General features: G+C 39.7%; 1 protein-coding gene across 2 annotated transcripts in view; it reads right to left on the minus strand.

Moving 5' to 3' along the window:
- The window catches only part of LOC124114383 (laminin subunit beta-1-like), a 59,954-nt gene that overhangs the window by 27,569 nt on the left and 15,645 nt on the right, over positions 1 to 16,740 (minus strand). For both annotated transcript variants that reach the window (XM_048388981.1, XM_048388980.1), the window contains exons 3-11: positions 15,752 to 15,933; positions 14,672 to 14,839; positions 10,921 to 11,097; positions 7,592 to 7,740; positions 5,798 to 6,102; positions 4,832 to 4,992; positions 3,153 to 3,332; positions 1,536 to 1,673; positions 347 to 511 (exon numbers count right to left, since the gene is read on the minus strand). In XM_048388981.1, the coding sequence (XP_048244938.1) occupies positions 347 to 511; positions 1,536 to 1,673; positions 3,153 to 3,332; positions 4,832 to 4,992; positions 5,798 to 6,102; positions 7,592 to 7,740; positions 10,921 to 11,097; positions 14,672 to 14,839; positions 15,752 to 15,933 (1,625 nt within the window). The remainder of the gene's footprint in view (positions 1 to 346; positions 512 to 1,535; positions 1,674 to 3,152; positions 3,333 to 4,831; positions 4,993 to 5,797; positions 6,103 to 7,591; positions 7,741 to 10,920; positions 11,098 to 14,671; positions 14,840 to 15,751; positions 15,934 to 16,740) is intronic.

A 16,740-nucleotide genomic window follows, 5' to 3' on the forward strand; every position in this document is an offset into this window, starting at 1 on the left:
ATAGGTAAATGTTGTGAATTCAGAGCAAAACACGATATATTAAAATATTTGTTTGTGCGTGCGTGTGTATGTGCGTGTTGCTATATATGTACGTGTTTGACAGATCATGATATGTTTTGTTTAGACCTAATTCGACGTCCCTGCGATATGCAAAACGGTAAATAATGTGAAAGATTTCTAATCATTTCAACTACTTTAAGTTGATCCCCGTTGCTGGGGTTTACAGGACTGCTTCGTATTCTAATAATCGTTAGTTCGTTATTTCCGGAGTTTTACTGACTTTTCCCAGCAAACGTTGAGTGTCATACTGTGCTCTGAATTCACGAAGACATGAAGGAAAACTCACGTGTACATCCACTCGACGACAGACCGAAGTAGCCGGGAAAACAGACGTCACAGCGGCGCCCTCCTACCCCGGGCTTGCACGTGCACTGACCACCAAGAGGAGCGCACGTGCATTGGCCATTTTGACAAGTGCTATTAAGGGTTCCAACAGGATTGCATTGACAAGCTGAAAAATATATATTCCTGACTAAAGATACAAAATACCTTGTGCGAAGGCGTTTACACCGAAAGCATTCGTAAAATCATTCGTGGCCAACTCGTATTTTTCCCAGACAGGCCGAATAGCGACTCGAAGCTTATTCTAGCTCGTATTCTACAGTATGATTGAACACATTTAACTGTAACTTGGGTATATATTCGTAGTTGCAAGATGTAAAATGAAAGCTTATTCGTGGAGGATTCTTTGACATGAAGTCATACGTATATTCCAAATGGTTTGTCGTATTTTCGCACATAACATTCATCGATTGGAGGTGAGTCTTCTTGCAGGTGACGGAAAGGTTCGAGTGGTGACGAGTGACAAAGCAATGTTTCATTACCTTAAAAAAATGTTCGGTTGTTATTTGGAAAATAACTGATTCTTCCATACGCATATGAAGAGAAAAAGATGAAATTTTATACAGCTGCGATTAATTGAGTTGCTTAGAGTCGTTATATGACTTTGTCCCACTTCGTAATATCCAGAGCTGACGGTATTTGGAACCTGAAATGTGTTTAACGCCGCTTGGAACAGTGTTTCAGTATATGGCCCGAAGTCTTGCAAGTTTTAAACATATACCACGTGGGTGAAGCCAACGCGTGTAATAATAATAATAATGGTGAATCTGGGATTCGAACCAACGGTCATAGGTTTCTGGCACGTCAAAGAAACACAACGCATTCCGGCGCCTCAGACGACTGAGTCACGAGTACCCCAGGGGTCTACTGGACATTCACTATCAATCAGAACAGACTAGACCCGTGAAGATCAGGGGTAGAATAGGTCTTCAGAAACCCATGCTTCCCATAAGAGGCGACTAACGCGATCGGGTAGTCAAACTCGCTGACTTGGTTGATGATGTCAATCACTGGATTGTCTGGACCAGACTCGATTATTTACAGACCGCTGCCATAGAGCATATTGTTGAGTGCGGCGTTAAACAATAAACAAACAAACAAACAAACAGATTAGCCTAGAAGCCGGCACTCACGTTTCCCCTCCTTGTACACCTCCGCGGACACCGTGTACAGCACCTTCCGGCACGTTTCGTTTGTAATGGCGGCCTCGCGTGACGACAGCGCTGCCAACTGACCCATGCATGTGTCTGTGTACAGGGCAGCATCGGAGCCTGTGGAAGCACATATGAAAACATCAGAATGGTATCCTGGAGAATGGTGCAAGACAATTGAAAGGCTGCCGTACAGGGCTAGGAAACTACCGCCTGCTTATCCATGGTCAATATATGAGACAGTGGTTAGTGTTTTACGCCGCAGCTATCACTATTACCCCAATACCATGTCATCAGGTATATAATCGAATTCAGACCAAATGACGTCAGATATGACGTATTTTATACAATCATGAACCATTGTTAACAGATATAAACAATTATTTACAGGTATGGGCTATTGTTTACAGGTATGGACTATTGTTTACAGGGATGAACTATTGTTTACATGTATGAGCTATTGTTTCTTATAGATATATTAATGTTTGAAGGTATAAACCTAACTTTACATGTATGAACTATTGTTTACAGGCATAAACTATTGTTTATATGTATGAACTATTGTTTACAGGTATGAACTATTGTTTAGTGGTGGGAAATATTGTGTACAGGTATGAACTAGTGTTCACAGGTATGAGCTATTGTTTCATATAGATGTATTAATGTATAAAGGTATAAACCTTTACATGTATGAACTATTGTTTACAGGTATGAACTATTGTTTCATATAGATATATTAAAGTATAAAGGTATAAACCTTTATATGTATGAACTATTGTTTACGGGCATGACCTATTGTTTGCAGGTATGAAATACTGTTTACAGATATGAGCTATTGTTTCATATAGATATATTAATTGAAAAGGTATCAACCTAACTTTACATGTATGAACTATTGTTTACAGGCATGACCTATTGTTTGCAGGTATGAAATACTGTTTACAGATATGAGCTATTGTTTCATATAGATATATTAATGTATAAAGGTATCAACCTAACTTTACATGTATGAACTATTGTTTACAGGCATGACCTATTGTTTACAGGTATGAAATACTGTTTACAGATATGAGCTATTGTTTCATATAGATATATTAATGTATAAAGGTATCAACCTAACTTTACATGTATGAACTATTGTTTACAGGCATGATCTATTGTTTACAGGTATGAACTATTGTTTACAGTTACGAACTATTGCTTAGTGGTGATAAATATTGTGTATAGGTATGAACTATTGTTCACAGGTATGGACAATTGTTTACAGGCTGAACTTTTGTTTACCAGTATGAACTATTGTACAATGCAGATATTAACTATTGGAAAAAGGTTTCAACTATTGTATACGTGTGTGAATTATTGTATACAGACATGACCAATTGTAAACCTGTGTTACAGTTGTATACGGTGAGGTAGCCTAGTGGTTAAAGTGCTCCCTCGTCATGCCGAATGCCCGGGTTCGATTCCCGACATGGGTGCAATGTGCCCATATCTGGTGTCCCCTGTCGTGATATTGCTGGAATATTGCTAAAAGCGGTGCAAAACGCAGCTGATCACGACTCATCTATGAACTATGTACTGGCAGATATAACAACTTACTCCTTTCTGTTGTAATTCTGAACATCTGTCCGCTGTTATTGAGGGAAGGGAGGAATATGAGGGAGTCGATGAGGGTGGAGTTGGTGCCGTTCACGTGGTCTGGGAGGGTCAGCTTTAATGTGTATTGACATCTCCTGTCTATGGTCACGGCTGGGCTTGCCATCGCAGCAGTGGATTGACCTGGCAAAACAAGACGTGGCCATTCAGTGAAAGGGGTCAGATAATACCACTGGCGAGAACAGTCAGACAGGCTGTAGTTAGTGAGATGGGTTTAAGGGTATTTCAGTTACAACATAACGATGTTCCAACCTGTTTAACATACAAGCATGGTTACATAAGAGATGTAGATGTAACTACAGTGGGGTCTTTTTCATGCTTCTCGTTCAGTGCGAGTGTGTTTGAGGCAAAGAGACTATGGCATTTACAAAAACCCTTTAAATATTTTCATGATCATCTCCATCATCAGTGACGGGTTAGAATTGATCCCATGAAACATATGCTGTAGCCAACTTAATAGTCTGGGCGGTCATGTTCGGCGACTTGTGTCATCGTAAAACGAAGACGTGGCTCGTTGCTCATAATATCAATCACTGGTGTGTCTGTTCCAGAGAGGCCGCCTTCATTAAAGCTCGAACAAACACTAACAAACAAGTACAGTTTGTTGATACGAGTAAATTAAAATTTAACGTCGCATTTACAATATCTGAGCCATATAGGGAGCTAACTTAGTGATTAAAGCGTTCACTCGCCACGCCGAAGGCCCAGGTTCGATTCCCAACATTGGATTCCCCGCCGTGATATACTTGGAATATTGAAAACAACAGCGTATAATCATACTCAATCACTCAGCCATAGAGAGACCCGGGAAACACCTTTGGGTGACACAGACTATTGGTATTTCCGCATTTGATAATTTACGGTTTATATTAAAAACCGGAAAAACCGAAATGTTTTCAGAAGGCCTCTGGTTTTGTCTGTTCTTGATATTCAGCAATTTTATTTCACCTAATACAAGGATTTGTTTGTCAAAAATATCGAAAGTGCTTATTTTAGTGCATCCTCTATATCTCCAGGGCTAGCATTTCGGTGAGCCCTTGATCCAATTCCGCGGTTCTTGCGATCGCATATTACCCATATTTATAACTAGTATTGCCTAGAAACCAAAGTGAAGACAGCGTTAATGGAAATATGGACATCCTTTCCATCCAAAAGATTTTTGAGGGCTTTCGTGTCAGTGAGTTTTTCAAAATTGAATTTCTCTCAAACTCCAACCAAACATTGAAGCTGGTTTGTAACTCGCATTCTGATTGGTACGTCAGACCTTTTAGAGTAGCCAATCAAATTGGCGAATGGAAATCAAGGGCAGGTTATTTGAGATTTGAGTCTCGGATCAGTGTAGGTTTACCGTATGGCAAGCCTGGAGATTTAGACAATGATTTGAGCGAGGGGACACAAAAGTCGTATAAAATGTCAAAGGATCCGCAGATCGCGTGTTCGAATCCACATTACGACCTGATTATGATCTGTCAACACTATATCCATGGTGACTGCAACGTGAGTTACTTTGACCGTTAGAACGCCGCCATATAAAACAGTGTTCAACACAGCGTTAAGCCCACGTTTTATAGGAAACAATAATACGAATAAATCCTTGCAATAATTCCCACGGAGCTACCTACCAGGTATGAGATTTAACGTTAAGGTAGTGGGAGTTCTCAATGCTTGTCCACATGACCCTGCCGGTATCTGTTGTGTATTTCCGGTCGCAGTGAGCTCCAGTTGAGCACCAACCCTTGCCGTCACGCCTCCCAGAGAATACCGAACGCCCAGATTGTATGGCCTGAAATTCATAAAGTTATTAAGCGCAAAAGTAAGAGTAAACACGAGCATCTACTCCTTGACCACACCCAAAGCCATCTTGGAGTGGTCTAATAATTGGGATATCCTCCCACAGTAAGCTGACACACCGTGATATAACTGGAATACTGTCCAACACTCACTCACTCAATCACTCTAATACAATCACATCTGCAACTACCACATCCGCTGCTTCTATAACAACATCTACTACGACTAAATCATCACGACTATGGCCACTGTTACTAATACTGCGGACCCGTGTTTGTTTGTTTGTTTGTTGTTGTTTAACACCGCACTCAGTAATGGTTCCTGTAAATGATCGAGTCTGGACCAGACAATCTGGTGACTGATATCATGAGCATCGATCTATGAATTTGGGATACGATGACATAAATTCAAAAAACACCGAGTCACACCACCTGATCACGTTTGTCGCCTCTTACGATAAGCATGGGTTGCTGAAGACCTAACCCGGATCTTCACGGAGCTGTGGACCCGTCGGGATTCCCGGTTAAAATGGGTCCCCGGTAACCTATTGGTCGAAAGAGGCGACAAAATGAATCGGCTGATCGGGCTCAGTGACGTATACTGACTGCGCATGTCGTTGCTCACACTATCGATCACCGGAATGTCTCGCCCAGACTCGACTACTACTACTACAACTAAAACTACAACTACCCCTATTACTACTACTCCCATGCTTTCAATAAACGGTTAAACTCTAACATTAGCCTGTATTCTGAATAACTATTGTTGAGGAAGAAATCTGTGTTAAAAAAACGTACCATGTGACATCGAACTGGTCATTGGTGCCTTGATATTTAAATTCCACGACCTTTTCCCCGCTTGGCGGGCAGGTGGCGAAGGTCGAACCATCAAACGGTTTTGTCGGAGTCCAGAGATCTCCATCAATGGTGCACGTCCCACCCTCTGGTTGGAGAATGAACTCGTCCAGTAGTGGAATATAGAAGTAGAGTTCCGCCTGCTCACACTTGGTGCCGGTGACGTGGGGGGCGCACCCACACATTCCAAAAGAATCACACGACGCGTTCGTCGACCCACCGGGGTCGCAAGAACAACTTTTACATTCCTGAAATGAAAAATGTATTATTTACAATTTGTCAATGCAGATGCCAAAGACGATGCCAAAGTACTCACGTAGGGAATCAATCCCTGGCCTTCGTATTGACAAGCCAAAGCTGTAACCACTAGGCTACGCTCCCGCCCCCTAATTACACGTCAGTGGCATGATAACACTCCTTTCTATATTCATCTTCCCGAGGCAAGAGAGTTAACTGACTTTAAAAGTCCAGTTTCCACCCTTGCCGAACTAGGCTGGACTTACTGGGCTCGATCGTAGCGCCACCAGTGGCTATTACGAGTTATGTCCCTTTTAAGCCTCTCCTATGGACCAATCAAATTTCACCTCTCGTATCACTTGCGTTTGCTTCACTGAAAATGGTGGCGCCCAGTCAGGACGATCTGATCGATAATCAAGATCTAAATTGTGATAACACGGGTCTTACATCGCGAAATGCATCAAATCCCGTGAACACCTTGATTAAAAACATGAAAAGATTGCGGTGCACATGCTTTGCAAATCCTGCAATCGACCGAAATCTGCGCGACAGTTTATGAACAGGATTTCGATTTCGGTGCGCGATTTTGATTGGACTATGCATAGTCCAGCCAAAATGTAACTCCATAATACAAGCCTAGTTCGGTAAACAGAACCTTTATAGTCAGCTAACTCTCTTGCCTCGGGAAGATGTACTATATTAGCCTGCGACACATAGACGACACCAGGTACTGAAACTATCACATACGTTCATGAAAATGATGACACCAGGTGTTCGCGAAAGCACAAGGTGACAATTTAGTCAGCTATAGTCAACAGTTGACAATGACAAGGAAACAGCCCTTCTACAAAATATGTAAAAGACACCCTCTCTGAACGTTTGACGGGCCAATCTATCAATGTTTGTGTGAGTCGATATCTCGTAACCAAACATTATAACATGAATACGTCCTCTATAAATCTGTGCCTTATAGTTAAAGCGGTCGTGGTAGTTCAGGCCAAATTAGCGTAGGTTTTCGCCAAGATGCGGAAGATTTAAAAAACATTTTTCGGGTTGACATGGGGTTTATGATACAAATATTTAACATAAGAATTCAGCTAGTTTCTTTTTTGTTTGTTTGTTTGTTTGTTTAACGCCGCACACAGCAATAGTCCAGCTTTATGACAGCGGCCTGTATAGAATCAAGTCTGGACCAGACAATCCAGTGATTGACATCATGAGCATCGATGAACACAATTGGAATACGATGACATGCATCAACCAAGTCAGCGAGCCTGTCCACCCGATCCTGTTAGTCGCCTCTTACGACAAGCATAGTCGCCTTTCACGGCAAGCATGGGTTACTGATATATTTCTAAAACACTCATGAAATTAAACATCAACATGTATAAAACGGTATTTTGTTGCTTTCCTTGGGAAGACCAAGGACAAGTTCATCCTCAAACAAGAAAATAAATCGGTCTGGTGTACGTACTCCCGCCATTTGACATCACGACTTACGTCAGAGGACAGGGCTGGAAACTGGTAGTAACCCGCTTTACATTTGTCACAGACTCGGCCCTCGATGGACGTCTTGCAGGGACAGTTGCCGTTACTGTTGTCACAGACGATGCTGTTGCCAATTGTCCCCTTAGTGTTGCATCCACAGGCTGAAATCATACCATGATATATTGTTAATTGTCCATGGCTTTCTCGCGATTTGCATCTACAGGCTATGTTGGATATATTGGTACGTATATTACGCATGGTCTCATCAACTCCTTGGATGTATTGGTACGAATATTACGCATGGTCTCATCAACTCCTTGGATATATTGGTACGTATATTACGCATGGTCTCATCAACTCCTTGGATATATTGGTACGTATATTACGCATGGTCTCATCAACTCCTTGGATATATTGGTACGAATATTACGCATGGTCCCATCAACTCCTTGGATATATTGGTACGTATATTACGCATGGTTTCATTAACTCCTTGGATATATTGGTACGTTTATTACGCATGGTCTCATCAACTCCTTGGATATATTGGTACGTATATGACCCATGATCTCATATTGTTGAATTTAATTTTACTTATAGTTCAGCTTAGAGGAGGTCATACGTCATTCACCAACACTCCCAAAGACTTCCTTAATGATCAATCAGTGTTAATAATTAAAAATCAGTGTTTTATAAAGGATCAATCAGTGTTATGTTCATGCTCATTCAGACTTGTTTAAATGATCAAGCGGTATTTTATTAATGATCAGTGGTTTGTAAATGATCAGTGTTTGATAAATGATCAGTGTTTTGTAAATGATCAGTTTTTGATAAATGATCAGTTTTTGATAAATGATCAGTGTTTGATAAATGATCAGTGTTTTGTAAATGATCAGTTTTTGATAGTAAATTATCAGTGTTTGATAAATGATCAGTGTTTGATAAATGATCAGTGTTTGATAAATGATCAGTATTTTGTTAATGATCAGTGTTTGATAAATGATCAGTTTTTGATAAATGATCAGTGTTTTGAAAATGAGCAGTGTTTGATAAATGATCAGTTTTTTGTTAATGATCATTCAGTGTTATGTTAATGCTCATTCAGACTTGTTTAAATGATCAAGCAGTGTTTTGTTAATGATCAGTGTTTGATAAATGATCAGTGTTTGATAAATGATCAGTGTTTTGTAAATGATCAGTGTTTGATAAATGATCAGTGTTTGATAAATGATCAGTGTTTGATAAATGATCAGTGTTTGATAAATGATCAGTGTTTTGTAAATGATCAGTTTTTGATAAATGATCAGTGTTTGATAAATGATCAGTGTTTCATAAATGATCAGTGTTTTGTAATTGATCAGTGTTTGATAAATGATCAGTGTTTGATAAATGATCAGTGTTTTGTAAATGATCAGTGTTTGATACAGATCAGTTTTTTGTTAATGATCAATCAGTGTTATGTTAATGCTCATTCAGACTTGTTTAAATGATCAAGCAGTGTTTTGATAATGATCAGTGTTTTGATAATGATCAGTGTTTGATAAATGAGCAGTGTTTTGTTAATGATCAATCAGTTTTATGTTAATGCTCATTCAGACTTGTTTTAATGATCAAGCAGTGTTTTGATAATGATCAGTGTTTTGTAAATGAGCAGTGTTTGATAAATGAGCAGTGTTTTGTTAATGATCAATCAGTTTTATGTTAATGCTCATTCAGACTTGTTTAAATGATCAAGCAGTGTTTTGATAATGATCATCGTTTTGTTAATGATCAGTGTTTTGTAAATGACCAGTGTTTGATAAATGAGCAGTGTTTGATAAATGATCAGTGTTTGATAAATGATCAGTGTTTTGTAAATGATCAGTGTTTGATAAATGATCAGTGTTTGATAAATGATCAGTGTTTTGTAAATGATCAGTGTTTGATAAATGATCAGTGTTTTGTAAATGATCAGTTTTTGATAAATGATCAGTGTTTTGTAAATGAGCAGTGTTTGATAAATGAGCAGTGTTTTGTAAATGATCAATCAGTTTTATGTTAATGCTCATTCAGACTTGTTTAAATGATCAAGCAGTGTTTTGATAATGATAAGTGATTTGTAAATGACCAGTGTTTGATTAATGATCAGTGTTTTGTAAATGATCAGTTTTTGATAAATGATCAGTGTTTGATAAATGATCAGTGTTTGATAAATGATCAGTGTTTTGTAATTGATCAGTGTTTGATAAATGATCAGTGTTTGATAAATGATCAGTTTTTTATAAATGATCAGTGTTTGATAAATGATCAGTTTTTGATAAATGATCAGTCTTTGATAAATGATCAGTGTTTGATAAATGAGCAGTGTTTTGTAAATGAGCAGTGTTTGATAAATGAGCAGTGTTTTGTAAATGATCAGTTTTTGATAAATGATCAGTGTTTTGTAAATGAGCAGTGTTTGATAAATGAGCAGTGTTTTGTAAATGATCAATCAGTTTTATGTTAATGCTCATTCAGACTTGTTTAAATGATCAAGCAGTGTTTTGATAATGATCAGTGATTTGTAAATGACCAGTGTTTGATTAATGATCAGTGTTTTGTAAATGATCAGTTTTTGATAAATGATCAGTGTTTGATAAATGATCAGTGTTTGATAAATGATCAGTGTTTTGTAATTGATCAGTGTTTGATAAATGAGCAGTGTTTGATAAATGATCAGTTTTTGATAAATGATCAGTGTTTGATAAATGATCAGTTTTTGATAAATGATCAGTCTTTGATAAATGATCAGTGTTTGATAAATGAGCAGTGTTTTGTAAATGATCAATCAGTTTTATGTTAATGCTCATTCAGACTTGTTTAAATGATCAAGCAGTGTTTTGATAATGATCAGTGATTTGTAAATGACCAGTGTTTGATTAATGATCAGTGTTTTGTAAATGATCAGTTTTTGATAAATGATCAGTGTTTTGTAAATGATCAGTGTTTGATAAATGATCAGTGTTTTGTAAATGATCAGTTTTTGATAAATGATCAGTGTTTTGTAAATGATCAGTGTTTTGTAAATGATCAGTTTTTGATAAATGATCAGTGTTTTGTAAATGATCAGTTTTTGATAAATGATCAGTGTTTTGTAAATGATCAGTTTTTGATAAATGATCAGTGTTTGATAAATGATCAGTGTTTTGTAAATGATCAGTTTTTGATAAATGATCAGTGTTTTGTAAATGATCAGTTTTTGATAAATGATCAGTGTTTGATAAATGATCAGTTTTTGATAAATGATCAGTGTTTGATAAATGATCAGTGTTTTGTAAATGATCAGTTTTTGATAAATGATCAGTGTTGTGTTGGATCCTTACGTTTACAGGTGCCCGGCTCTGGCAGCAGCAGGCCGTAAAACCCGGGCTGGCACAGGTTACACCGCCGGCCGGTCACGTTGGCCTTGCACGTGCACTGGCCGATGTTGGGCTGTGCTCTGTCCTTCTGACACTTGAGGTTAGCAGGGTCCAGGACACCGAGGGCCTCACAGTCACACGCTGCAATGACAGAAACCCACGTCACCATGTCCATACTCCCACTGTAGCTACTTATATAACCCATGTCACCATGTCCATACTCCTACTTCACCATGTCCATACTCCCACTTCATCATGTCCATACTCCCACTGTAGCCGTGCCCATACCCCCACTGTAGCCGTGTATATAACCCATGTCACCATGTCCATACTCCCACTTCACAATGTCCATACTACCACTGTAGCCGTGTATATAACCCTTGTCACCATGTCCATACTCCCACTTCACAATGTCCATACTCCCACTGTAGCCGTGTATATAACCCATGTCACCATGTCCATACTCCCACTTCACAATGTCCATACTCCCACTGTAGCCGTGTATATAACCCATGTCACCATGTCCATATTCCCACTTCACAATGTCCATACTCCCACTGTAGCCGTGTATATAACCCATGTCACCATGTCCATACTCCCACTTACACGTCCATACTCCCACTGTAGCTGTGTATATAACCCATGTCACCATGTCTATACTCCCACTTCAGCTTGTCCATACTCCCACTGTAGCCGTGTATATAACCCATGTCACCATGTCCATACTGCCACTGTAGCCCTGTCCATACTCCCACTGTAGCCATGTATATAGGCAATGTCACTATTTCCATACTCCCAATGTAGCCGTGTATAGAACCCATATCACCATGTCCATACTCCCACTGCAGCCATGTCCATATTCAAACTGTAGCCGTGTATATAACCCATGTCACCATGTCCATACTCCCAATATAGCCGTGTATATAATCCATGTCACCATGTCCATACTCCCACTGTAGCCATGTCCATAGGTGGCACGGGTGGCCAGTCGTCTAAGGCGCCGCAATTCGCTGTGCAGAGTTGCGTCCCTTAGGCATGCCAGAAACCTATGATTGTCGGTTCGAATCCCGGTTCTCCCCGATTATGTTTCTAGGTTTGTCAGCACCATACCCGTGTTCGTTGGTTTCACCGAAGTGGTAAACGTCTAAGGCCTGCATCACTTCGGGCTTTCCTCTCACATTAAGCTGACACGCCGTGATATGACTGGAATACTGTTAAAAGTGGCGTTAAACACAACTCACACACCATGTCCATACTCCCACTGTAGCCCTGTATATAACCCATGTCACCATGTCCTAACTCCCACTGAAGCCGTGTATATAACCCACGTCGCCATGTCCATACACCAAATGTACCTTAGCCCATACATACCTGCGTCCATACATAACAGTACCTGTGTCCATACATAACAGTACATGTGTCCATACATAACAGTACCTGTGTCTGTACATAACAGTACCTGTGTCCGTACATAACAGTACCCGTGTCCATACATAACAGTACCTGTGTCCCGGCGTACATAACAGTACACGTGTCCATACATAACAGTACACGTGTCCATACATAACAGTACCCGTGTCCATACATAACAGTACCTCTGTCCATACATAACAGTACCCGTGTCCATACATAACAGTACCTGTGTCCATACATAACAGTACCTGTGTCCATACATAACAGTACCTGTGTCCGTACATAACAGTACCTCTGTCCATACATAACAGTACCTGTGTCCATACATAACAGTACCCGTGTCCATACATAACAGTACACGTGTCCATACATAACAGTACCCGTGTCCATACATAACAGTACACGTGTCCATACATAACAGTACACGTGTCCATACATAACAGTACACGTGTCCATACATAACAGTACCCGTGTCCATACATAACAGTACCTCTGTCCATACATAACAGTACCCGTGTCCATACATAACAGTACCTGTGTCCATACATAACAGTACCTGTGTCCATACATAACAGTACACGTGTCCATACATAACAGTACCCGTGTCCATACATAACAGTACACGTGTCCATACATAACAGTACACGTGTCCATACATAACAGTACCCGTGTCCATACATAACAGTACACGTGTCCATACATAACAGTACACGTGTCCATACATAACAGTACACGTGTCCATACATAACAGTACCTGTGTCCATACATAACAGTACCTCTGTCCATACATAACAGTACCCGTGTCCATACATAACAGTACCCGTGTCCATACATAACAGTACCTGTGTCCATACATAACAGTACCCGTGTCCATACATAACAGTACACGTGTCCATACATAACAGTACACGTGTCCATACATAACAGTACACGTGTCCATACATAACAGTACCCGTGTCCATACATAACAGTACCTCTGTCCATACATAACAGTACCCGTGTCCATACATAACAGTACCTGTGTCCATACATAACAGTACCTGTGTCCATACATAACAGTACCTGTGTCCGTACATAACAGTACCTCTGTCCATACATAACAGTACCCGTGTCCATACATAACAGTACCCGTGTCCATACATAACAGTACCCGTGTCCATACATAACAGTACCTGTGTTCATACATAACAGTACCTGTGTCCATACATAACAGTACCTGTGTCCGTACATAACAGTACCTCTGTCCATACATAACAGTACCTGTGTCCATACATAACAGTACATGTGTCCATACATAACAGTACCTGTGTCCGTACATAACAGTACCCGTGTCCATACATAACAGTACCTGTGTCCATACATAACAGTACCCGTGTCCATACATAACAGTACCTCTGTCCATACATAACAGTACCTGTGTCCATACATAACAGTACCTGTGTCCGTACATAACAGTACCTGTGTCCATACATAACAGTACCTCTGTCCATACATAACAGTACCTGTGTCCATACATAACAGTACCTGTGTCCATACATAACAGTACCTGTGTCCATACATAACAGTACCTGTGTCCATACATAACAGTACCTGTGTCCATACATAACAGTACCTGTGTCCATACATAACAGTACATGTGTCCATACATAACAGTACCTGTGTCCATATATAACAGTACCTGTGTCCATACATAACAATACCTGTGTCTGTACATAACAGTACCTGTGTCCATATATAACAGTACCTGTGTCCATACATAACAGTACCTGTGTCCATATATAACAGTACCTGTGTCCATACATAACAGTACCTGTGTCTGTACATAACAGTACCTGTGTCCATATATAACAGTACCTGTGTCCATACATAACAATACCTGTGTCCATACATAACAGTACCTCTGTCCATACATAACAGTACCTGTGTCCATACATAACAGTACCTGTGTCCATACATAACAGTACCTGTGTCCATACATAACAGTACCTCTGTCCATACATAACAGTACCTGTGTCCATACATAACAGTACATGTGTCCATACATAACAGTACCTGTGTCCATACATAACAGTACATGTGTCCATACATAACAGTACCTGTGTCCAAACATATCAGTACTTGTGCAAATAGCCATACTGTAACTGTATCCATACACCAATCCTACCAGTGCCCATACCCACTGTATCATGTACCATTTCCAAACTCTATATGTATTACATATAATGTGCCCATGATCATTATCATTGTTTTTACCACTGCGATAGTATTTCCCTCACAATCACCCCAACCACATAATACTTACGCAGGCAGACCTTGGTGTCATTCAGGGGTAGTGACACGTCAGGGTAGAAGGCGTCTAGACACTGTTCACACATCGTCCCCGTGGTGTTGTGGAGGCAGTTGTCGCACACGCCTTTGATCAACGTGGAGTTGAAGGTGCAGCTGTCGGCGTGGTCGTTACACATACATTCTGATGGGAAACAGTTACCGTTAGTACTTAATCAACGATAGACAGGTTCAATAATTAGGCCGAAAGGATCAACACAGAAATCATTAAATTCAATATCAAAACATGTGCCAGGTGTGCTTTAATATCTTGCAGTTCTTTAATATTTATTTTTTTATTCAAAAGGAATTACCGTAATAACAATTTAAGGGCTTACATTTTTGTGGGTGAACGTATTCACCAACTTTAAGACAAAAAAAATAAAATTAATAAGAATGACAATATGTTTTCATATCACCGACGGTTAATATCACAATGACATTTAAAAAAATCCAAGGTATTTTTAAATGACTAATACTAAATATTTCCAACGAGAATTCGTCATTTATTTTTCACTTTTTATCACCTTACCGAGCCAAATCAAACTTTAATATAATTAACAAACGTACAATGTATTTTTCGACCTACCAAACAAATTTTACACTATCAAAATCCGTAAACCAAAAATCCTGGCTTTATGTAAGATTGGTTATAAGCATTGATTAAAGTCCTATGTATAGTTAACTCAATCATTTCAGGTTTTGACACAGTTTACACCCATGGTAACATAATAAATTAGATCTACTTTAAAGCACATTTGTTTTTCATATTTCATTTTAAATTTTATAAGGTTCACTTGTTTCATTGAAATTGAAAATTAGGGGTGTTTCGTTGCAACGTATCCCTAAAATCTTGGAAAAAGCCTGATACTGGGACGAGTAGCCTTGTGGTTAAAAGCGTTGCAATACGGAATTCACCCTCAGCCGGCCATGGTCGTGGGTTTGAATCCTAGGGTTTTAATCTGTGAGATTCATGCCCGCGCTCGTTGGTTTCAGTTAATGTTTGGCTAACGTACAATAAATATACTTTTCGAATTAGGCCCAATTTTAAACTTACTTTCACACGCATGCGCAGTGCCGTTTCGGGACGGCAGGAAGCTGCCCTCCCGCCATTGTTTGTTGTTGTAGAGGGGCAAACATCGCTCACAGTCCTTCCCCGCGGTGTTGTGCTGACACTCGCACATGGAGTCGCCGTTCAGGTCGGACATGCAGGAGGCGGCGTGCAAGTTGCAGAAACAACTGGGCGATAAAAGAAATTTGAGAGTATCACAGCAATCAACTTTCGTCATCAAGTTTATGTCAAAGCTTATAAACGTCCAATGACGTCATCCTATTGTTCTCTGGTCGGGTTAAATGGCATAAACAGGGACGCTGTAATGTCCCTGGGATTTTAAATAATATACCTGGGATTTTATAGGATATTCAAGTCATATTTGCTATATAATGTGTTATAATATCCGATGGATTTTATATAATGTCCTGGGTATTTTATTTATACAACTTTGGTTCAGATTGTAACATGTAATGAAATGTAAAATCAAATGACAAATATTTTCTTTATATTCCCGAGGATTGAACACGCAACCTTCGTATGTGTAGCCCAGAGAGTGTACCACAAGGCTACAGAGGCACTGATAAATCACAATATTTTAAGGATGTCCTTTTCAAGATCCGTATGCCAGCAACAGATATTTTACGCACGTTTCCTAATGTTCATGGAAAGTATGTTCGAAACATAAAAATGTTGATAAATGTTGTTTTAAGTTGTTTTTTTCGGTTCATAAGTTAGATAAAACACTTCCCCTCGGGTTGTTTGTGATATTTAAAACCCTTTCCCTCGGAAAGTCCCTCGGGTTGCGGGTTTTAAATATCATAGCAACCCTCGGACGTGTTTTATCCTATACTTAAATGAAAACTTCCCATGCCGGTCATAGTAGATCTCCAGGGCCCTGTTTCACAAAGCGATCTCAGCGCTAAGATGACCGTCACTCCCACACTTTAACATAGACTTACGACAGTCGTAGCGCTACGATCTCTTTGTTGAAC

The sequence above is a fragment of the Haliotis rufescens genome, unplaced genomic scaffold, assembly GCF_023055435.1.
Source record: "Haliotis rufescens isolate VD_foot unplaced genomic scaffold, xgHalRufe1.0.p SCAF_8, whole genome shotgun sequence".
In the NCBI taxonomy this organism is placed as follows: Eukaryota; Metazoa; Mollusca; class Gastropoda; order Lepetellida; family Haliotidae; genus Haliotis; species Haliotis rufescens.